The sequence below is a fragment of the Capricornis sumatraensis genome, chromosome 16 (genome assembly GCF_032405125.1).
Source record: "Capricornis sumatraensis isolate serow.1 chromosome 16, serow.2, whole genome shotgun sequence".
Lineage (NCBI taxonomy): Eukaryota > Metazoa > Chordata > Mammalia > Artiodactyla > Bovidae > Capricornis > Capricornis sumatraensis.
In genome coordinates this window covers 36,322,051-36,344,952 of record NC_091084.1, presented here as the reverse complement: position 1 = coordinate 36,344,952, position 22,902 = coordinate 36,322,051, and the positions used below count along the sequence as shown (strand labels likewise).

The window sequence follows — 22,902 nt, the reverse complement described above, 5'->3', positions numbered from 1 at the left end:
AAGATTTGTTAAGAGAAAGCCCCTTGGCCTCTTTCTCTTTTTTCTTCCATGAATGTGGAAGAAAGGACCAGAGATATTATAGTCCCTTTAACCAAAAGATAATAATGAACACAAAGGTCTACCCGGCAGACCACATAGAGATAAAAGGAGTCATGGTCCCTGAGCCACCTTATCAGGGCTGGACTGCACACTTCTGGACTTCTTACTGCATAAAATGCATACAAGTTAACAGATTAAGCCACTGTAGTAGGGTTTTCTACTAGTGCAGCTGAATGCACTTGCAGCAGATATGAATACAAAATTCTGAGTAAAAATCAAATTGAGTTATGAAGAAAATCCTCAGTGACCTCTCAAATATTCTAAAAAGGACCTCTATAATAATTTTGTTTTCTTTATCTGAAGACAAATACTATACAACCAACACACACACACACCAAAAAAAAAAGGAGGGGAGGGAGATGATGTTTGATGGTAGTGAAAATATTTCAATGCCAAACAAAAATGAGATAAGGCTGGAGGAGAAGGGCATGAGTATAATACCAAACAATTATGGTGCAGTATTTCCTATTTGTCAGTTTCAACAGTCAGCGAGTCCATTTCTTGGGCAGAGGATTCTAATAGTTTTTAAGTCTGAATCTTCAGACTTGGGAAGCTTTCCTCCAGGTTACCAGCAAGAGTCTTATCAACTTCACGGAGGATTTTGAGAAAGTCTTCCACCTGTGAGTTAAACAAAAGAATCAAATAAAAATAAGCAGAGGAAAAGATACCTTAAAAGATACTGACTACTGTCTATAAAAACGCTCTATGTCTTCTAAATAGTCCAATGGAAAATAAATGGTAACAGATCGTCAGATAACAAGAATAGTACTTCCTGGATAGTCCTCTGAAACACCAAGGAAATGCCCAGCCCTTATCACTTCGTTTACTTTTACTTTTACTTGTTTTTGGTTGTGCTGGGACTCTGCTGCTGTGTGAGGGCTTTCTCCAGTTGCGGAAAGCAGGGGTTTCTCACTGCAGTGGCTTCTCTTGTTGTGGAGTGCAGGCTCTATGCGGGCGAGCTCAGCAGTTGCGACATGTGGCTCTAGGGCGCTCAGGCTCAGCAGTTATGGCTCACGGGCTCTAGAGGACAGGCTCCGTAGCTGTGGCGCACGGCTTAGTTGCTCTGAGGCATATGGAATCTTCCCAGACTAGGGTTTGAACCCATGTCCCCTGCATTGTCAGGAGGATTCTTATCCAACTGGTCCACAAGGGAAGTCCCCTCGTTTATTTTTAAACTAATATTTCTCCTCCTATTGATTCCCCTTGAGGGTCCATTACCAGTTATATTATCATCCTCCTTTCTGACCCACTTCCTCACTCCCGCATTCCACATTCCATTTTTCTCAAAAAACATCGTTTTGAAATTGCCTCTAATGGTAGCAAATGCAATGTAATTTGAAGGACCATAAAAACCTATTGACTGTACCTATCTAAGAATCTTATTTTTAATTAATATATATGCTACAACAGAAAAGGATGCTATAAATTCAGGGCTGACCCCTTTGTTGCTCAGGCTAGTGCCACGAATTATCCAGCAGTCATCTATCTGACAAAGGCACCGAGTCATGTGCAGTATACGCGCTCTTTCTGCACAAAGGCCTCAGAGATCTAGTGCTCACTACTTAAAGCATTTTACGGAGTAACCCCCCTGAGATTCAGCCACCTATACATCTACTCATACTCACCACAGGGCTATAGAAAGGAAGAAGATTTTCAAATGCACAGGAACACTTCTGTTTGCTTAACTGGCCCTCCTTTAGTCCCTGAGTTACAGTCTCCTAAAACAAATAAATAAAAAGATCTGTTATCAAAAAAAGGAAAATTTCTAAAGCTACATCTGGTGAATAAATACAAATCAGTGTATCCAGTTCTCCACTGATCCTACAGGCATGTCAAATGTTCCAAACTGAACCCGCCATCATTTCTCCTTGTCTAACCCAAACATGTGCTCCATTGAAGGCACCACCACCCCCCAGGCCTGCTGCACAAACCAAAACGTAGGGTATCGCCAAGATGTCCTCCTCTGCTGCTAGCCCCTCCACCTAAGTGTTTAGTTCTACTCTGCTAAATCTCTCTAATCTCACCCCTGCTCTCCATCCACTCTTCCATTGTCTAAGCTCTCACTCTTTTTCCTTGAGGATTACCAGCCACAAGAACCTATTGGTTGGTCTCCTGTCTTGCAGCTTCAACTCATTCTAATCCTCTACTACTTCTGGAGGAATCTTTCTAAACAGGTCATTTCACTTGATGCTTCAAAAAAAAAAACTCTAGTAGTTCCCCAGTTTCCTCAAGGTTAAGTCCAAATTCCATTAAGTATGGCATATCAGAATTTTCAAGACATATCCCTGGTTTATTCTCAGCCCACTTTCTTCCTATATTCTTATCACATAAAAATTAAGAAACACCTACATCCCTCCCTCCAAAAAAACAAAAACAACAACAAACAATGGGAAAAATACTTGTAACAAATATGCAAAAGATATAGAGTTACCCAAGGAGTTCATACAAAAATCAAGATGGATAAGTTTATAAAGCAGGAAACACAAATAATATACAAATATAGGGAGAGATATTCAATCTCACTAATAATAAAAAATTATTAAGGCTAAGGTTTTTCCAGTAGTCCTGTATGGATGTGAGAGTTGGACTGTGAAGATAGCTGAGCGCCAAAGAATTGATGCTTTTGAACTGTGGTGTTGGACAAGACTCTTGAGAGTCCCTTGGACTGCAAGGAGATCCAACCAGTCCATCCTAAAGGAGATCAGTCCTGGGTGTTCAGCGGAAGGGCTGAAGCTGAAACTCTGGTACTTTGGCCACCTCATGCAAAGAGTTGACTCATTGGAAAAGACCCTGATGCTGGGAGGGATTAGGGGCAGAAGGAGAAGGGGATGACAGAGGATAAGATGGCTGGATGGCATCACCGACTTGATGGACATGAGTTTGGGTAAACTCTGGGAGTTGGTGATGGACAGGGAGGCCTGGCGTGCTGCAATTCATGAGATCGCAAAGAGTCGGACATGACTGAGTGACTGAACTGAATTGAACTGAATAATAAAAAAAAAAATGCAACCAAAATAAGGTGCAATATATCATCTGTTGCATTTTACTTGAAATAAAAATTATAATACACAACAACAAGGATCAAGTAAAATCAACATTTTTCACATGTCAAGAGCATTTTGGCAATATATAGCCATTTATGCCTCAGTCATCTTTACATTTATCATGTCGAACCCAGCCATTTAGCTTCTGAAAATCTATGTTAAGGTAATAATCCCAAATCTGGAAAAGGGAAGCATGATAAATCACCAAAAATACAAATCATCAGAATAACTAAAGCTTGTTTTAAGGAATATTCTTCTTAAAAGCATCAATGAATATGATCTTCATAACTGCATGCATAAATATATTCTTCCTAAAATACATGGCTTCATGGGAAATAGTTGGGGAAACAGTGTAAACAGTGTCAGACTTTATTTTGGGGGGCTCCAAAATCACTGCAGATGGGGACTGCAGCCATGAAATTAAAAGACGCTTACTCCTTGGAAGAAAAGTTATGGCCAACCTAGATAGCATATTCAAAAGCAGAGACATTACTTTGTCAACAAAGGTCCGTCTAGCCAAGGCTATGGTTTTTCCAGTAGTCATGTATGGATGTGAGAGTGGATGGTGAAAAAAGCTGAGCACCAAAGAATTGATGCTTTTGAACTGCTGTGTTGGAGAAGACTCTTGAGAGTCCCTTGGACTGCAAGGAGATCCAACCAGTCCATTCTAAAGGAGATCAGCCCTGGGTGTTCTTTGGAAGGAATGATTCTAAAGCTGAAACTCCAGTACTTTGGCCACCTCATGCAAAGAGTTGACTCACTGGAGAAGACTCTGATGCTGGGAAGGACTGGGGACAGGAGAAAGAGGGGATGACAGAGGATGAGATGGCTGGATGGCATCACAGACTCGATGGATGTGAGTTTGAGTGAACTCCGGGAGATGGTGATGGACAGGGAGGCCTGGCGTGCTGCAATTCATGGGGTCGCAAGGAGTGGGACGCAACTGAACTGAACTGAGAAAGAATATGCTAACAATCCTGCACATATTCAGGAAGAATACTTCTTAAGACAAGTTTACAGTAAATTTTGAAAACCAATTTTTTGGCGAATTGAGTATTAAACAAACTGGTTCTCGGTGAAAAGTTTTTCAGTGTATTGATGTGAAGTCAGGAAAAGTGCTTATAATGTTAAGTGAAAAGAGCAGCCTTTAAAAATTGTATAACTAGTGAGAAGTACATGAAAAGCACATAAATAAATATACCAATTTACATCAGCTGTTAGTTTGAGTATAAACTTATAGTGATAAGTTTTTTCTTTCTCTATTTCCCCAAATTTATGTAAAATTAAAAAATAAAAACACTAACAATAAAATTTGAGAGCAGAAAGTAATCCATACTTTCTTTTGCAGAAGAAAGCATTTATACTTTTCTCCTACCTTTGTTAACACTTGGAAAATATTAGAAAGAAATTCACATGAAATATCCTTCAAGATTTTCAAGTGGAAATCCTCTTGGGTTAAATCAGACTTTTTAGTTTCTTCTGTGTTAGACTCCACTGAGTTCTCTGGTTGCTTCTGACAATGTTCCATATTTTGTAAGACACGAATCAGGCTGTCAATTAGAGGAAGATCCACTGTACAAACAAATCAAGGCGCAAGGAATCAGCCAGTTAAATTTGGTTACCATTCATTCATTCCTGCACATGTACTGAACACCTACTAATACTAGACACCACTGTATTTTAGGTACTGTAGATATGGCAGTAAACAGGATTGTCAAGGCCTCAGACTTCAAGAGGCTTATGTTTTTATACTCTCAAATAAGCAAATGAATAAAACAGATTGAAAAAGAAACCCAAAATGATGAAAAAGAATAGATATCAAAAAATATAATTCAGGAACTGCCTCCTCCCTCAAGATTTAAGTTTGTAGTTTGAAAATACCAAGGAAATGGATAAAAAATAGTCAACATGGAGATATATGCTTTATCAGATTTTAAGGATTTTTTTTAAATGAGGGGCATTATAATTGTATTTTGAGACAGTTATAGTTATTAACCTTATTAAATCTCAAATATACTCGCAAAACAAAGCAAATAAATCATATGCTGAAGTATTTCAATATAAATGTACATCATGAGAAATATGACAATATTCAGATCAAACATAACTATCAACATATTTAAATGGTTTAACTCATTTACTGAAAAGAAATAACACATCTAAAGCAAAGTATTCAGAAAGGTTGAAAAAAATAATATAGACAAAGGTATTAGAGGCAAATGCAAACAAAAGGAAAACAGGGCATATGAACTTTATATCTGATATAAGAGGATTTGAGCAAAAAAAGTAAATATTATGGGAGACAAAGATGGACAATTTGTAATGAATGTCTCTATACTAAACAATATGCCATCAACATTCATTAAACTACAAACGATGAAAAGGGCAAACATATTGGCAGTAAAAGATATTAATTTTCCCTCTTTTCATATCAAATCAAGTTGAAAAAAGTAACTAAGGTTTATGGAAGACCTAATAAGCATAACAGCTGACAACGCCAACATTTACAGTCCAGCTCAGGCCTCTCTTCTCCGCTCTAGACTCAAGACTGTCAGCTCAACTGCTCCAGCTGGTCATGGAGTCGACATCTCAACCTTACTAGGTTTTAAAACCAGTCTTTTCTACCTTAGTAAATGGCAATTCTTTCACACAAAAATGCCAGACAGAGCTTGACTTTTCTAACGTTCATTCCACTAGTCGGCAAATCTTGGCACTATATAAAAACGATCAGAATCTGACTATTTTTCCCCACCACCTCCCTATTACCTTAATCAAATTATACCACCTCTTGCCTCAAGTTCACAGCAGCCTCCTAACTAGTCTCCCTTTTGCCCCCACAGAAAGCCTGTTAAAGTCTGCTCATGTCTGTCCATCCTCTGCTGAAAACTCCCACAGTGTCCTAGCTCATTCAGAGCAAAACGCAAAATCAAGCCCTCCCCACCCAACCCCCATTACCTCTCTGGCCCCAGGTGCTACTTCTCTTTCCCATGTGGTCCTATCCCAACCATATACAGCTTCATTGCTCTTCTTCAAATATACCAGGCATACTTCTAATTCGGGGCTTTTACACTTGCCGTTCTGTCTGGAATGCTTTCTGCCCAAGTATTCACATGAGTCACTTCATCATTTCCCTCACATTTGTACTCAATGTCATCTCCTCAGTCAGGTAACTAATCCATAAATGCAAAAAAGACACTTGAAAAAGAATAAAGCTAGTGGAGGTGATGGAATTCCAGTTGAGCTATTTCAAATCCTGAAAGATGATGTTGTGAAAGTGCTGCACTCAATATGCCAGCAAATTTGGGAAACTCAGCAGTGGCCACAGGACTGGAAAAGGTCAGTTTTCATTCCAATCCCCAAGAAAGGCAATGCCAAAGAATGCTTAAACTACTGCACAATTGCACTCATCTCACACGATAGTAAAGTAATGCTCAAAATTCTCCAAGCTAGGCTTCAGCAATACGTGAACTGTGAACTTCCTGATGTTCAAGCTGGTTTTAGAAAAGGCAGAGGAACCAGAGATCAAATTGCCAACATCTGCTGGATCATAGAAAAAGCAAGAGAGTTCCAGAAAAACATCTATTTCTGCTTTATTGACTATGCCAAAGCCTTTGACTGTGTGGATCACAATAAACTGTGGAAAATTCTGAAAGAGATGGGAATACCAGACCATCTGACCTTTCTCTTGAGAAACCTGTATGCAGGTCAGGAAGCCAGGTAGAACTGGACATGGAACAACAGACTGGTTCCAAATAGGAAAAGGAGTATGTCAAGGCTGTATATTGTCACCCTGCTTATTTAACTTATATGCAGATTAGATCATGAGAAATGCTGGGCTGGAAGAAGCACAAGCTGGAATCAAAATTGCTGGGAAAAATATCAATAACCTCAGGTATGCAGACGACACCACCCTTATGGCAGAAAGTGAAGAGGAATAAAAAGCCTCTTGATGAAAGTGAAAGAGGAGAGTGAAAAAGTTGGCTTAAAACTCAACATTCAGAAAACTAAGATCATGGCATCTGGTCCCATCACTTCATGGGAAATAGATGGGGAAACAGTGGAAACAATGTCAGACTGTATTTTTCTTGACTCCAAAATCACTGCAGATGGTGATTACAGCCATGAAATTAAAAGATGCTTATTCCTTGGAAGGAAAGTTATGACCAACCTAGATAGCAGAGACATCACTTTGCCAACAAAGGTCCGTCTAGTCATGGCTATGGTTTTTCCAGTAGTCATGTATGGATGTGAGAGTTGGACGGTGAAGAAAGCTGAGCACCAAAGAATTCATGCTTTTGAACTGTTGTTCAAGGGACTCTTGAGAGTCCCTTGGACTGCAAGGAGATCCAACCAGTCCATCCTAAAGGAGATCAGTCCTGGGTGTTCATTGGAAGGACTGATGCTGAGGCTGAAACTCTGGTACTTTGGCCACCTCATGCAAAGAGTTGACTCACTGGAAAAGACCCTAATGCTGGGAGGGATTGGGGGCAGGAGGAGAAGGGGACAATAGAGGATGAGATGGCTGGATGGTATCACCGACTCGATGGACATGGGTTTGGTTAGACTCCAGGAGTTGGTGATGGACAGGGAGGCCTGGCAGCTGCGATTCATGGGGTCACAAAGAGTCGGACACGACTGAGCGACTGAACTGAACTGAACTGAATAAAATAAAACTAGATTAGTATCTCCTCAAATGGTACAACATAAATAGCTTAACCCGAAAACAGCATCATGATTAATGAAGCTCTAGAATCATGGCCAATTAAAGTCAGGAAAAAGGTAAAGATCACCATTATGACATAACCACAGAGGTACAAGGCAATCCATTAAATAACAAAGAGGTAGAAATGTGAAAAAACATCTAGGTTCAACTAAAAGGAGTGTCAGATAAAGTCCAAAATTACCTCTGGAACAACCACTAAGAGAATTCAGTTGGAGAAGGAAATGGCAATGCACTCCAGTATTATTGCCTGGGAAATCCCAAGGACAGAGAAGCCTGGTGGGCTACAGTCCATGAGGTTGCAAACAGCTGACATGACTTAGTGAGTAAGCAACAGATGGAAAATTAATATACAGAAACCCAACAGTCCTCATCTATTCCAACAGCAATCAGTGGACAAAACCACAGACAACAGCAACACACAAAATATTTGCGAATAAACCTAATAAGAAATATGAAGATCTGTATGAAAAAAATCATAAAACATTACTGAGAGACATAAGACATAAAACTCATAAAACATTACTGAACAAATGGAAAAGCACATGTTCTCAGATACTCTTATAAATTTAACATCTCAATCAAAAAAGTCAAGAAGATATTTTGGTTTGGTTTTGTTTGGAACTTGTCAATCTAATTCAGTGTTAAACAAAAAGAATAATAGTCAAAAACATACTGAAATATTAGAATGAAGGAGGACTAGCCCTACTAGGTATCAAAACATAAAGTCTTAATAATTAAAACATTATTGCTATGAATATACGAACAGAGCAACAAAAATGAATCAAGTATATATGGAAATATAAAACACAGTAACAATGATCTTTCAGATCTGTGTGTGTAAACTGGTTCATTCACTCAGCAATGTTGAGACAGCTGGGCAGCCATCTGGAAAAAATGTGAAACCACATCTCACATGTAACACCAGAATAAATTCTAGATGGGTCATGGATTTAATTGTATTAGTCATAAAAAATTACTCTGTGAAAGACAATGTGTTTGCACAGGAAAATATTCATTTTTATTTCTCAATGAAAAAAGCTGCCTAAAAAACAGGGGAAAAAAATACTTATGGACCTGAGTGTATAGTAGTTATCTCTGAATGGTCAGATTATAAGCACTAGATTTCCTTTTATAAATTTAATTTTTTTTTGTATTGAGCATGTGGTATTTTTTATTCAAGGGAATAAAAGCACCGGAAAAAATGGAAGAAAGGAATAAAATGAACAACAAAGACCTCTGATGAACCAGAAGTTAACTTAGTGAACTAAAATTACACTTGCCTTTTCCTATCTTTAGATACTCCTGTTCAGTCTGGGAAGCATAGATGGCAGACAACACTGAAAAAACCGAGGCCAGCACTGTTTTCTGTTCCTGCAGTATGATGGGCGGATCATCAGACTGGCAGAATTCATGGCACACCAGGTCAAAAAGTAAATTCCAAGTGTCTTTTCCAGTATCTGGACACTGTACTTGATAAAGATGATCAAGAAAGTAATAATTAAAAAACAGAAAACACTTAAATGAATAACTATTGTGCTCCCCCACTCAACATCTTACCAATTGCTTGAATTCCTTCATCTACTGTGGTGAGCAGCTGTAAGATATGCATGTAAACATCGAGCCCTTCTGGATTTTCAGAGCTAAATACAAAAAGCAAAAGCCCTGAATCAACTCTCAGTCTGTGGAATTGTGACCATTCATTTATTCAGTAAATATTTATCGTGGTACTAGGCACTGCCCTACATGCTAAGGATAAAAAAGGGAACAGGACAAAGTCCTTACATTCTAATGGAGGAAACAGTCAAAAAACAAATATTATGTAGTACAATCAACACACACTGGGCAAGAAGTAAAAATTCGTTTTGACCTTGGCCCATGAAAGTAACAATGCAGAAACCTACCAGGTGACAGATATTTCACCATGCTGGTTTACTTGAATCATCAGACAAAAAGTGACTGAGACTTCTACAGAATGACTGTAAGGCCCACGGCACCCAGCACTGACAATAATGCTGTTCTTAAAACTTCACAGGATCATCTTACCCACTGAGCTGGGAATACTAAAACCTGGTAAGTATAATTTTTGTGATAAACAATCTGGATTCCTAAACTCACAGACTTAGTTCTTCAACCACACAATTAAGTGAAAAGATAGTGAACAACTAAAAGATGGTTCATAAGTGCCTACAGCTTGTAGGCACTATGTTAGAGGCTGGGAAAACAGATACATATACGACACCCTTACCTTCATGAAATTTACTAAAAGCAAAGACGATAATTACAGGGATAATAAATAATAGTAAAGTGATATGAATGTAACACTAGAAGATATCCAAGTACCAGACTTAATTTAGTTTGGAGAGTCAGGGAATGTATCCTAAGAGAAACATTTTGCCCTGAAAGGGCCAGAGAAATGTTGGAGGCAGAGACAACACGGTGTACAATGGCCTGGAGTCACGGTGGCTTGGTTCAGTTGAAGAAATGAAGGAAATTTCCTGTAGCTGAAACAGAGGACACGAATAAGGACCTGGTAAGCCAGAAAAATCTGGACCTCATTCAAAGGAAGGCAACTGAAGAGTCTGAAGCATGAAAGTGAGATGATCAGTGTATGTTCTGGAAAGACAGCTCTATAGTCTAGGCCTGGAAGAGCGAGCCTTGAGGCTGGGAACTCAGGTTAAGAGAATGGTACAGCTGTCTAGCTGTGCAACTGTCCATCATAGCCTGGCAGGGGCACAGACAAAGTTCCAGAAAGGCCAGGAAAAGAGACTTCCCTGGTGGTCCAGTAGTTAAGAATTTGCCTTGCAATGTGGGGGATGCAGGTTCAATCCCCAGGCGGTTCAACGCCCACATGCCAAGGGGCAACTAAGCCTGGTACACCGCAACTAGCGAGTCTGCGTGGGGCAAACAAAGATCCCACATGCCACAACTAAGGCCTGCTGAAGCCAAATAAATAAGTATTTTTAGAAAGTTAGGAACAAGGCGTGGAGGTTGACTGGCCATGGGAGAAGGGTGGGATAGGGAAGTGTCAGTAATGGCTTCCACATTTCTCCCACATTATCCAAATGGAATAATGATTACCTCATTTATTGAGATTGAGCATACTGAAGAAGCAGGTCTGGGGGGGATGATGAGTTTTATGCTCACCTGGATAAAGGACATGAAATTTATAGGTTTTAGTGTGGATTATTTGGAATTCCCTGGCAGGCCAGTTGTTAAAACTCTGCACTGTCACTGCTGAAGGACCAGGTTCAATCCCTGGTCAGGGAACTAAGATCCTACAAGCCACAGGGAGTAGCCCCCCCAAAAAAGTAGGTCAAAAAGCATTAAGAATGAGTTGACCAACAGGCAGATCAATTCATAAATTAATCTTCTACTGACTAGCAAAAACCAGTTTCGGTGCTCTACAAGACCTAGTAATCACTCAGGAAGACACCAGAGCCCAAAAGGCAGTCACTTATCCGAGACTGGCACATACATGCAAGGAGCAAGAAAACAAATGCTATCTGACATTAAAGGAAGAAGTTGTCACACGGCCAGTAAAAAATAAAGCACAAATAAAATCTTTTCCATTTGATATAAAACTATACAAAACTGCATAAGATTTTAGCCTACTGCTAGGTAATACTAGTATTAGAACAGGTATTTTGCAACCATTATGATTCTTGCAAAGAGCAAATACACTGTCACCAATATTAGTAGTGAATCAAACCTGTCAAAGATCAGCTATGTGCTACTCATCCCGCCAAAAGGTAACTAAGAAGACATATGATGTAAGGATGCTTCTAGCAACGGGGTTTTCCCAGAGCATTTTGCACAGAAGGGCTCACCTACCGCACTTGTTTGGCAGCTTCAAGTACACACGGCACAATTCGAAACACTGGCTGCTGTTCAGAATCTTCCTGGGGTTGGTCCAGAGCCTGAATAGCCCCAATTCTAATCCATTCCAACATCAGCTTCTCATCCAAATCAAACAGCTTGTCCACAACCTCCCCAACCTTTACCAGCAAGTCAACTGCAGAGAATAAAAGAGATATTGAAATAAGAAACAAAATTTTTAAAGCAGTAAGTCTAATCAAAATTCCTAAAATTTGAAGGCTAAATCTTATCAAAAAAGGCTAAAAGGCCCAGGTTCAATCCCTGGTCTGGGAACTAAGATCGTACAAGCCACAGGGAGTAGCACCCCCAAAAAAGTAGGTCAAAAAGCATTAAGAATGAGTTGACCAACAGGCAGATCAATTCATAAATTAATTTTCTACTGACTAGCAAGAAACAGTTTCGGTGCTCTACAAGACCTAGTTATCACTCAGGAAGACACCAGAGCCCAAAAGGCAGTCACTTATCCAATCAAAATTCCTAAAATTTGAAAGCTAAATCTTATCAAAGCATTACTTATTCCAAGCGCAATCTGTTTTCTACCTTCATTTAAATTTGCTTGCGTTCCTTCAAGTGGGAGATTTATCGGTATCTCGAGAGCTTAAGAAGAAAGTTTATATCTTGAACTGAAATAGTTTCTCACCTAACACTCAGTTTTTAAGTGACCTCTAGAAATAGTTACGTGGTTTCCTAAAAATTAAATATAATTTTAAAGATTTTTTTTCTAGATTACATGGTGACTTACCATTTGTTGAACTTGACATGATAAAGCAAATACTATCATAAATAGCTGGATTGTCTCGAATTCTTTCAACCCAGACACTGGCCACTTCTGTCTGGGAAAGGCAAGTAAGCAACAACCTACATGAAAAATGTGAGCTTAATACCTATCTTTCAAAAACAGTAAAGAAAATTCAAGAGGGAAAGGGCAACTCTCTTCTCCTAGGTCCCCTTGTGGGCGAGTATAGAGAATCCATAAAAAGAAGAAAGCATACCTGCTTGTTTCCAGCAGAGTAGGAGGGTCTGAATCATGCAAACAGTGCAGCAATACCTGGCTACGAAAACAAAACTGGTAACCCAATGTGCCTCCCTTCTCTCATTTCAAACACCACAACAGAATTTTTAGCTTTTTAAGCATTATAATTGTGGAAAAATGGCTTACAAACATAAAAACCACTAAGATGCAAATCTACACTTGGGGAACAATTATAAAGCAAGACATAGAACAGAGCTGCACCTCTGTAGCCACTCTGTCTCTTTACAAATCACAGTTCTCCTTCTCACCTAGGATGAGTACTATCCTGACTTTTCCAACAATCAGTTTCCTGGTTTACCCTATAGTTCACTTATATATTTTGGTTTTGAACTTTATATGAAAGAAATGATATTGTATGTACTCTATTGCATCTGAGTTCTTCTGCCCAACACCATCTCTTTACAATCTATCCATCTTGTTCCTGTAGCTGCCGATTCACTGCTGTGGAGCATTTCATTGAATGAATATAAAACAATTTATTTTTCCAGCCTGCTACTGATGAACATTTGGGTTGATTCCAATTTGGGGCTATTTCAAGCAATAGTCATAATACTTTTTGTATGAGTATCCTGATTTACGTGTGCAATTTCTCTTACCATATACCTCTAAGTGGCATCACTGGGTCACAGTGCATCTTCTAATTTGACTAGGTAATGCCCAACTGTCCCAAAGTGGTTGAAGAAATGTATATCTTATCAGCAACGTACACTGTTCCATATTACTTTTAAGATAAGTATTTAATTAAATTTATAAAACTCATCAATATTACTCATTCAGATTTTTAATAGGTATCACTAGAAACCAAACATAATCCTGAGTCATTTATTCCATGAATGATTGTCAGTTATGGAAGAATAAATATCTTAAACTAGGATCTTAAAGTCCTTCCACACCTAGAAGAGGTAATAACCTCTATTTTGGAAGCCCCAGGTACTTGAATCCTGTGATAAGCCCTACAGCTCTTCCTGAAAATAATCTAGAACAGTTTTCTTAACCTACTGTAGGCACGTATTTCTTTAAGATTCTGATTAACAGAATTAAAAAGAGACCTATCCTCTAAGCAGAAGCATGAGAGCCTTTGAATCACAGGGGCAACCCTGTATCCTCTAGTCTGTTGGCAAGCCAATCCACCCACCATCTAAGTCACAATTCCCAGGGTGACTGTGGTCAACAAGTTTAGCTGTTTTAGACTGCAGCTCTGCGCCTCTGCATTCCCTGAGCCTGAACTGTTCTGGACTCTGGTCAGGGGCTCCATCTCCAAGCTCTGCCCCACTGGTTCTTATCCCATGTGGGTGACGATTCGGGCTCCTTTGCAACCAATGCTGAAGACAGGCTTAAATGCTGAATCATGTCCACAAATAGTATGGAAGCCCTCAGATACCATCATCAACACGGAGTGAAGTTCCTGGAGCGTGCTCACCAGGAGAAAGGAAGTACTACATTCCACTACATTCCTCTCTCTTATGTATAAGGATTTCCTTAGGGATGCGAAACATGGATCTGTCTTTTAAAAACACAGTTATTATGTAGTAAAACTTACCCAAGATTTTTATCACTGCTGATGGACATACATATCTCCTGGAAACAGGCCATATTACCTAATATCCCCACACAGATTTCCTGCCAAATCAAATTTCACATGTCACAATGGCTCCAAGGTGAAAGACATACATACAAAAATAACAACTTGAAAAAAAAAAAACAACAACTTTCACTGAGCCAAGTCTGGGAAGAGAAAAAGGGAAGCAGCACACGGGAGTATACTGCCTGTACCCTAATTTGACAACTGTCCAGTAGTATTTGAGAGGAGATGAAAAACACAAGAAAAAGAAAGATCAAAAGCAGCCAGGAGTTTGTGGAAGAAGAAACCTTATGGATGAACTGAGTCATAACTGATTGATAGGACTCGAATGTACAAACAAGACAGCATTCAAATGAGAGGGAAAGTGTCAGCCAAGGCAGGAAGGGGATAATGCAATAGGGTGAACAAAAGCTAACACCCAAAGCTGCCTGTATTATCACAGTTACTGGGTCAGACAAAAGGCCCATCCAGGTTTTCCCATGACATCGTACACAAACAAACTTTTTGGCCAACCCAATATTAGTAGCACATGGTGGGAGGAGAGCGTGAGATAAATACAGCAGATAGAAAGGATCAGGATTAAGGGCCCTAAATGTCATGTTGAAGAGTTTAGACTTAATCTGAGTTATCTGAACTCATGAAGGTCCTCAAGAAAGTGGTCAACATACTGTAATATTTCAGGAAAATATTTTGGCAGCAAAATGTATAACACATGATAGGGAAAATTTTTTTAAAGACGCTAACTTCAGTAGTAACAGCTAATATTTATTTAGCACTTACTATTCCCATGCACTTTCCATGTACCATTTCATTAATAATTTACAAGGTATGTACCATCATTATCCCCATTTTTCAGATGAGGAAATCAAAACACAGAGAAGGTAACAACTTGCAGACTGATCTGTAGCCACTTCAGAACAGTAAAGTGAGAAATGAAAGACTATCCAGCATCTTAGGTCACTGCTCCAGAGAGGCAGCTTTAGAAATGTACATACTCACTCGTAATCGAGGGCATCTGGATTTGGCCAATACTCCCATAAATATGTCAGGAGCATTAAATTCTTGGAGAAACAAAGCTACATCCTGAAAAGAAAAGTGATTATTAACTTGGATGCTGAATATTCCTCCTTAAACCCAATAGCTTAGGCAACCTTAAAAAAAAATGAATTTCATATACACTTCTTTTCAGGCACAAGGGAAAAAATGCGTAAGGCTAGGAATTGTGTCAACAGACAAAAGTAATATGAGAGCACTGTGGTATCCAGCCTCAAGGCAATGGAACAATTCCACAAGCAAATTGGAAGTGACTGTGATATTCCAGAGCACCGTCCTCCTTTCTCTGCCTTGGATGTAGTTATCTTAATGATCTTTCTACCCACCAGGAATTCTCATTAATTCATTCAAACACATTGCTGATTTCAGGTATCATGCTAGAACATGGGAGAAGGGGGAAAAAAGTAAGTCATAATTTTTTTGTCTTCTAAGAGCTTAACACTTGACAGAGAAAAAGAGATAAAAGCTCCTATTGGGTCATGCCCCAAATCAGAACTTTTGTTTTCAAAATCCTCAACAGAAAAAATTCTGATCACAATGCAATTGCAACAGCTTCACATGTTCAGCCTAGAGAGTCTGCCTGGTCCCCAGGGCCTAAAGGGACACATCACACAGGTGAATGAACCGGGGGTAGACATGTGGCCCAACCTCACTAGAAATGTGAACTCCAAAACTAAATAAATTAGCTGTAGAGATTTTCATTGTAAAATACTGAAATAAAATTAAGCTTCTGGCTGCCTATTGCCTTGGATATTCACCAAACCTATGGAGTGTATTCGCAATAGTTTAACTTAGAACACATGATAAGTGGCTCAAATGAAAATGCCCTTCAAAACGCCCTCAAAGAGAAAGGCAGTAATCCTTCAAAGCAGCTGAAACCGTGGTAACTTGCATGACTGCTGGCTACGAGAGAAATACTATACTTATTCAGAGATCATGGTCAGACAAGACAGAACAATATCTTCAAAGATATACTCCAAACTCAAAGTCACAGCACCAGATGCTCTCCACCCTAAGTGATCAAGCTGTCTGTCAACTGCGCATCTCTCTGCAGCATGCAGGGATTTACTTATTTAATGACAGTTAATGACTCCTGCAGTAGCACAAGGTAGCCTAATAATATCAATGCCAGTAATAGTAACAGCTATGAACATTTATTGAACAAGCAGTAAATCCCAGTGAAGTGGTTTGCACACTATCTCATTTAATTCTAAAAACAATCTTAAGTAGTAGTTACGATCATTACACTAATAAGCAAACTCAGGTTTTAAAAGGTACGTAACCTGCCCAAGGTTATACAAAAAGTAGGAGAACAAAGTCAGAATTTGAAATCTGATCAAGCCCATGCTCTTAGCCAGCACACCATCCTAACTCTCTTAGGTATTCATCCACTCATTTGGTCCTCAAAATATTTACTGAAAAACTCAAGTAATAGGCACTGTTTTGAACTCTGGAGACATACTAGGGATAAGGTCTCAATCCCATCTAGTTTTCCTTCTAGAGGTATAAACAAATAATAAACATACAAACAACTAATCTATTAATACATACATTCTAAGTACTACAAAGAAGATAACAAGATGGTATGTGCTAGAAACCAAGGTAAGGGGGCCTACTCTAGATATATCAGAGACGGTATCTCTGAAGAAGTGACGTTAAGCTTTTAAGAGAAGGAACTTAAATCTATCAGAAGAAACAGGCTCAAAACAATCACTGAATAACAAGAATGAACAGGTTCCATGAAAGCAGAGGAGAGGAATCCTGCCTGGAGTGTCTCCGGAGACATCACAGGAGAGGTGACATCTGAGCTGGGCCACGAAAGATGGGGAAGATTTTGTGGGGTGGAGGACATTCCGTGCCGGGAGCTGCATGAGCAGAGCATGAGCACATGAGAATGCAGGAAGCGCCTGGAAGCCTCTGGCCCTGCTCAGACACTGAGTGGCAGGGGATAAGGCTGGGATGAGCTTCACTGGAAGGATTCTACCCCAGAGAATCAGCGAGCAGCTCTGTTCTCCAGAGGCGCTTCAAGAACCACCACAAGGGACAAAGAGAAGACCAAGAGCATGACCCTCCCTCCACCCATGATCTCAAACAGTGGCTCTATTTCACCTTTTTATATTTGAGGTTTTCACACTAACATTTCATTTGAAAAATGAGTTTTATTTCTTTAAAAAAATGTTTTCACACCATAGCTTCTTAACAATTGGAGGACAAACAGAGAAGATTTGAACAATACTCTCAACCGACCTGATCAAACTGACATTTATAGGACAGTCCACCCAGCAACAGGAGTATACACATTCTTTTTAAGAGAACACGGAACACTTACCAAGACAGATCAAATACTGGGCCATAAAACAAGTCTCAATACATTTAACAGAAGTCAGAGTGTTCACTAACCACGGTAATAGAAAGATAGCTGAAAAATCCCCAAATATCTGAAATCTAAACAACGTACTGCTAACTCATTAACCAAAAAATATTAAGGAAAATTAGAAAATATCAATTGAACTAAATGCAGTGAAACATATCAACATATCAGAAGCTGTACAACAGTTCTAAAGCAATATTTAGAGGAATATTTATAGTGTTAAATGCCTATATTAAAAAAGAATGATCTCAAATCAACAACCTCAGCTTCTACCTTAAGAAATTATACAAAGAAGAGCATATTAAACCAGAGTAAGCAGAAGAAAGGAAATAATAAAAGATCAGAGTGGAAATCAATGAAGCAGAAAATAGTAAAGCAACAAGAAAAATCTGTGAAGATTAAGGAACCATCACTACAGATATTAGAAGGATAATAACAGACTACTGCTGCTGCTGCTAAGTCGCTTCAGTTGTGTCCGACTCTGTGCAACCCCACAGACGGCAGCCCACCAGGCTCCACTGTCCCTGGGATTCTCCAGGCAAGAACACTGGAGTGAGTTGCCATTTCCTTTCCGATGCATGAAAGTGAAAAGTGAAAGTGAAGTCACTCAGTCGTGTCCGACTCTTAGCGACCCCATGGACTGCAGCCTACCAGGCTCCTCCATCCATGGGACTTTCCAGGCAAGAGCACTGGAGTGGGGTGCCATTGCCTTCTCCTACTATGCCAATAAATTCAATAATTTGGATGAAGTGGATTAACTTCTTAAAGAACACAAACTACCAAAGTAACCAGAACAGCCCTGTATCTATTAAAGAAACTGAATTTACAGTCTTCCCCACAACATACTGCTAAGTCACTTCAGTCATGTCCAACTCTGTGCGACCCCAGAGACGGCAGCCCACCAGCCTCCCCCGTCCCTGGGATTCTCCAGGCAAGAACACTGGAGTGGGTTGCCATTTCCTTCTCCAATGCATGAAAGTGAAGAGTGAAAGTGAAGTCGCTCAGTCGTGTTGGACTCTTCGAGACCCCATTGACTGCAGCCTACTAGGCTCTTCCATCCATGGGATTTTCCAGGCAAGAGTACTGGAGTGGGGTGCCACTGCCTTCTCCGAACATACTGCTGCTGCTGCTGCTAAGTCACTTCAGTCATGTCCGACTCTGTGCGACCCCAGAGACGGCAGCCCACCAGGCTCCCTCGTCCCTGGGATTCTCCAGGCAAGAACACTGGAGTGGGTTGCCATTTCCTTCTCCAATTCATGAAAGTGAAAAGTGAAAGTGAAGTCGCTCAGTTGTGTCCAACTCTTAGTGACCCCATGGACTGCAGCCTACCAGGCTCCTCCATCCATGGGATTTTCCAGGCAAGAGTACTGGAGTGGGGTGCCATTGCCTTCTCCGAACACAGTAACAACCACTAAATGGTGAGTTTTATGGTAATGATTCGTGTCTCAATAAAACTCATTTTTTTTAAAGTAACATATATATATATATATACACAAAACTAAAAACAAACAAAAAACAAAATCTTCCCACAAAGAAAACTCCAATATCAGATGGCTTCACTGGTGAATTTCACCAAATATTTAAGGAAGCATTGATAGTAATTGTACACAAACTCTTCCTGAAATGCGAAGAGGGAAAACTTACCATCTCATTCTGTGAAGACAGCGTTACCTTGGTACCAAACCAGACAATGAAAAGAAATGAATCTCTCTCATGAATATACATGAAATTTCTAAACTACATTTTAGTAACTTGAAAATCAATCAATGTAGTTCATATTCACAAGCCAAAAAGAAAAACCACATGACCAACTCAACAGATTTAGTGAAAACATGATAAAATTCAGAGACTTAAGGACTGAAGCATTCACCATCTCCTTACTCAACAGTCTTTTCAGCTTCATTTCCAATCCCATACCTCATCCATGGACATATCCCATACTCTGCAAATTTCATTCTCCATTTCTTCATCAAGCTCCATCTGCTGCTCCTCGTCATCCGAGCTGGATTTGGCATTTTCAGGGCTAACCATCTTCAGAAACACAAAGTAAGGAGATGAATAAAGGCTGTCCACAGCACTCCTCCAGTAATATTATCCCATAATCATTTAGAAGTCACAAAGATTAGTATCCTCAAAGTACCTTCTTCTCCAAGAAGCTTATTTTAAAAAACTAGTACCTGGGCCACCTTGGGGAAATACTGCTGCTAGGCACTGGGGTAGAAATACAAAGGTAAATAAGATTTAATTACTTACTTCCAAGTAGTTAAGGATCCAGTGGGGAAAAGACATATAAACTGATAATCACAACAGAAAAGGTAAGTGATTCAACTGAATTGTGGACAGAGTCCTGAAAACAAAAAGATGGACCAGTGACCTATGTCTGGGAGCTTTCCCAAACGTTTTTTAGGAGGGGATATTGAAGCTAAATCTGAGGGGAAATCAGTTTGTCATCCAGAAGAAGAGGAGACAGAGAAAAGTACAAGAGTTCAGAGTTAAGAAAAGGCCTAGCATGTGTGGGGAATGGTGAGCAGTTTAGCGTGCCATGGGCAGATAAATCTGGAAAAGCTGCAAAGAGCCCTGGATTTCAGTCTAAGAAATAGGAGTTTTCCACTGTAGGCAACAGTAACTATGAGAACTCCCATGGACGACTTTTTTTTTTTTTTAGATTATTCGGGCAGCTGTGCAGAAGATGGACTACGGAGGACAGTGATTGAAAGCAGAGGGAAAAGTTAGGGAAACATGAGAAGAACGTTCACATTTATTGAGAGGTTCCTATAAGGCAAACTACGGTAAGCATTCTCTGGCTATCATAATCTTATTTAACTCTATAAACAATAATACAAATACTACCCCACTTTATAGAAACTAGGAAAGAAGTCGGTTACGTTACTTGCCCAAAGTCACGGAGGGCAAACCGCGCTTTTGACATTAGAGCTGCAGGAAGCCCATTTATTCTACTACAGCCAAAGTCCTCGAAACAGATAAATTACGACCTGGGCTTCAGAAACGACAGCGGCAATGGGGCGCAAAAAACCCACTGCATCATATGCACTGCATGTAAGCAATGCATTTACACGGTCACGTCTATTTGGAAATTTTGTAAAAATAAAACATTCTAACCAAAAGCATTCCAGCATCCCTACAGTTACACTTCCGTTTGTACTGAGGGGCACAAAGAGTGGCGCCCGGCAGTTTTGGGGTCCGCGGGTAGACAGCCTGGAGGCAAGGCCAGGGGTAAGGCCCGGCCGCGGGGCCTGGGGAGGGGTCGTCGAAGGGACTGCGGCTCCCGGGGCAGGAGGGCGGCTGCCCGAGGCGGGGAGAGTAGAGGGAGCCCACGCGAGGCGCGTTTCCGCACCTGGATGAGCCCGCTGAGGACGCCGAAGAGCCAGTGCTTGCTGTAGACCGTGCTGCCTATGCAGTCTCCCCCGGCCGCAGCCTCCTCGTCCTCGTCCCGACTCGGCGGCGGTGGCGACGGGTTGCGGTCCATGTCTCGGCCGCCTCTGGCGCGCGGGAGCTCCTCCGGAAGCCGCGGGAGGAGGCGAGAGACCGCCAGGCGCCAGAGGGCCCAGCGCAGCTCCCGTCACAGCGCCCTCTGCTGCCCGGAGCCCTGCCGGCCTGAATACCCGCCGAATGCATATGCCGACTGGGATGGGGAGCCCAAATGCCTTGGTCTTACCCCAGCGCTCTACCCAGGACCCCAGCGCCCTTATATTCATAATTGTTATTTGTCACCCTCCCTGGACCACATATTCCATCTCTCCAGGAGCTCTTAGCCTGATTGGAATGGCCAGGGTGTGGGAGCAGGGAACAGGAAGATGTATCCGCTACAGACGTGAAACTATCGGACCTCTGCCCTTTGGGCACAGTTGCCATTCTTAAAAACATCGCTCTTCTCCCAGGTGTGTTCAGAATCCTGGGAAAGACGAAAGTCACCAGTAAGAATGTCAGTATTACAACTCAGTTCAGTTCAGTCGGTCAGTCGTGTCTGACTCTTTACGACCCCATGGACTGCAGCACACCAGGCCTCCTTGTCCATGACCAACTTCCGGAGTTTACCCAGACTCAAGTCCATTGAATCGATGATGCCATTGAGTCGGGGATGTATTTTCAGTTCCTGCTACTATTTAGTCTGATGGTACTAAACCTCAGACTGCATGCTCCTCCACACCCCACAGCAAATATTTTAGAACACCCCTTTAAGGAAATGAAATTTACAGATGATATAACCTACCTCAAAAGGTAATGTCAATAATACCAATATGATTCCTTAGAGAAGGAAATGGCAACCCACTCCAGTATTCTCATCTGGAGAATTCCATGGACTGAGAAGCCTGGCAGGCTGCAGTCCATGGGGTCACAGAGAGTCAGACACGACTGAGTGACTAACACACACACACACAATATGATTCCCTTACAGAAATGAAAAATAAAATTAATTTAAAATAAAATCAGTTCAGTTCAGTCACTCAGTCGTGTCCGACTCTTTGCGACCCCATGAATCGCAGCACACCAGGCCTCCCTGTCCGTCACCAACTCCCGGGAGTTCACTCAGACTCATGTCCATCGAGTCAGTGATGCCATCCAGCCATCTCATCCTCTGTCGTCCCCTTCTCCTCCTGCTCCCAATCCCTCCCAGCATCAGAGTCTTTTCCAATGAGTCAACTCTTCGCATGAGGTGGCCAAAGTACTGGAGTTTCAGCTTTAGCATCATTCCTTCCAAAGAACACCTAGGGCTGATCTCCTTCAGAATGGACTGGTTGGATCTCCTTGCAGTCCAAGGGACCCTCAAGAGTCTTCTTCCAATACCACAGTGCAAAAGCATCAATTATTTGGCGCTCAGCCTTCTTCACAGTCCAACTCTCACATCCATACGTGACCAAAGGAAAAACCATAGCCTTGACTAGACGGACCTTAGTCGGCAAAGTAATGTCTCTGCTTTTGAATATGCTGTCTAGGTTGGTCATAGCTTTCCTTCCAAGGAGTAAGCGTCTTTTAATTTCATGGCTGCAGTCACCATCTGCAGCGATTTTGGAGCCCAAAAAAATAAAGTCTGACACTGTTTCCACTGTTTCCCCATCTATTTCCCATGAAGTGATGGGACAAGATGCCATGATCTTAGTT

The 22,902-nt window shown here is 40.8% G+C and overlaps 1 protein-coding gene across 1 annotated transcript; it reads right to left on the bottom strand.

The window, feature by feature from the left end:
* Positions 1-624: 624 nt before the first annotated feature.
* On the bottom strand, positions 625-21,268 carry SAAL1 (serum amyloid A like 1). The gene is made up of 12 exons (XM_068989288.1): positions 21,137-21,268; positions 19,699-19,812; positions 15,357-15,440; positions 14,316-14,395; positions 12,735-12,794; positions 12,485-12,600; positions 11,698-11,878; positions 9,424-9,506; positions 9,147-9,335; positions 4,519-4,715; positions 1,725-1,817; positions 625-717 (listed from the first exon to the last, which is right to left on the bottom strand). Exons 1-12 carry the CDS (start codon positions 21,266-21,268, stop codon positions 625-627), a joined length of 1,422 nt encoding a protein of 473 aa, XP_068845389.1.
* Positions 21,269-22,902: the final 1,634 nt, after the last annotated feature.

Bases quoted from the DNA above. Each gene is read 5' to 3' on its own strand.
- SAAL1 (XM_068989288.1), bottom strand. From the start codon at position 21,268: ATGGACCGCAACCCGTCGCCACCGCCGCCGAGTCGGGACGAGGACGAG. The intron at 9,507-11,697 runs GTAGGTGAGCCC...TTTTGTATTTAG, and splicing joins GAAGCTGCCAAACAAGTGCG to CTCTGAAAATCCAGAAGGGC. The intron at 1,818-4,518 runs GTAGGAGAAAAG...TATTTGTTTTAG, and splicing joins TTTTCCAAGTGTTAACAAAG to GAGACTGTAACTCAGGGACT.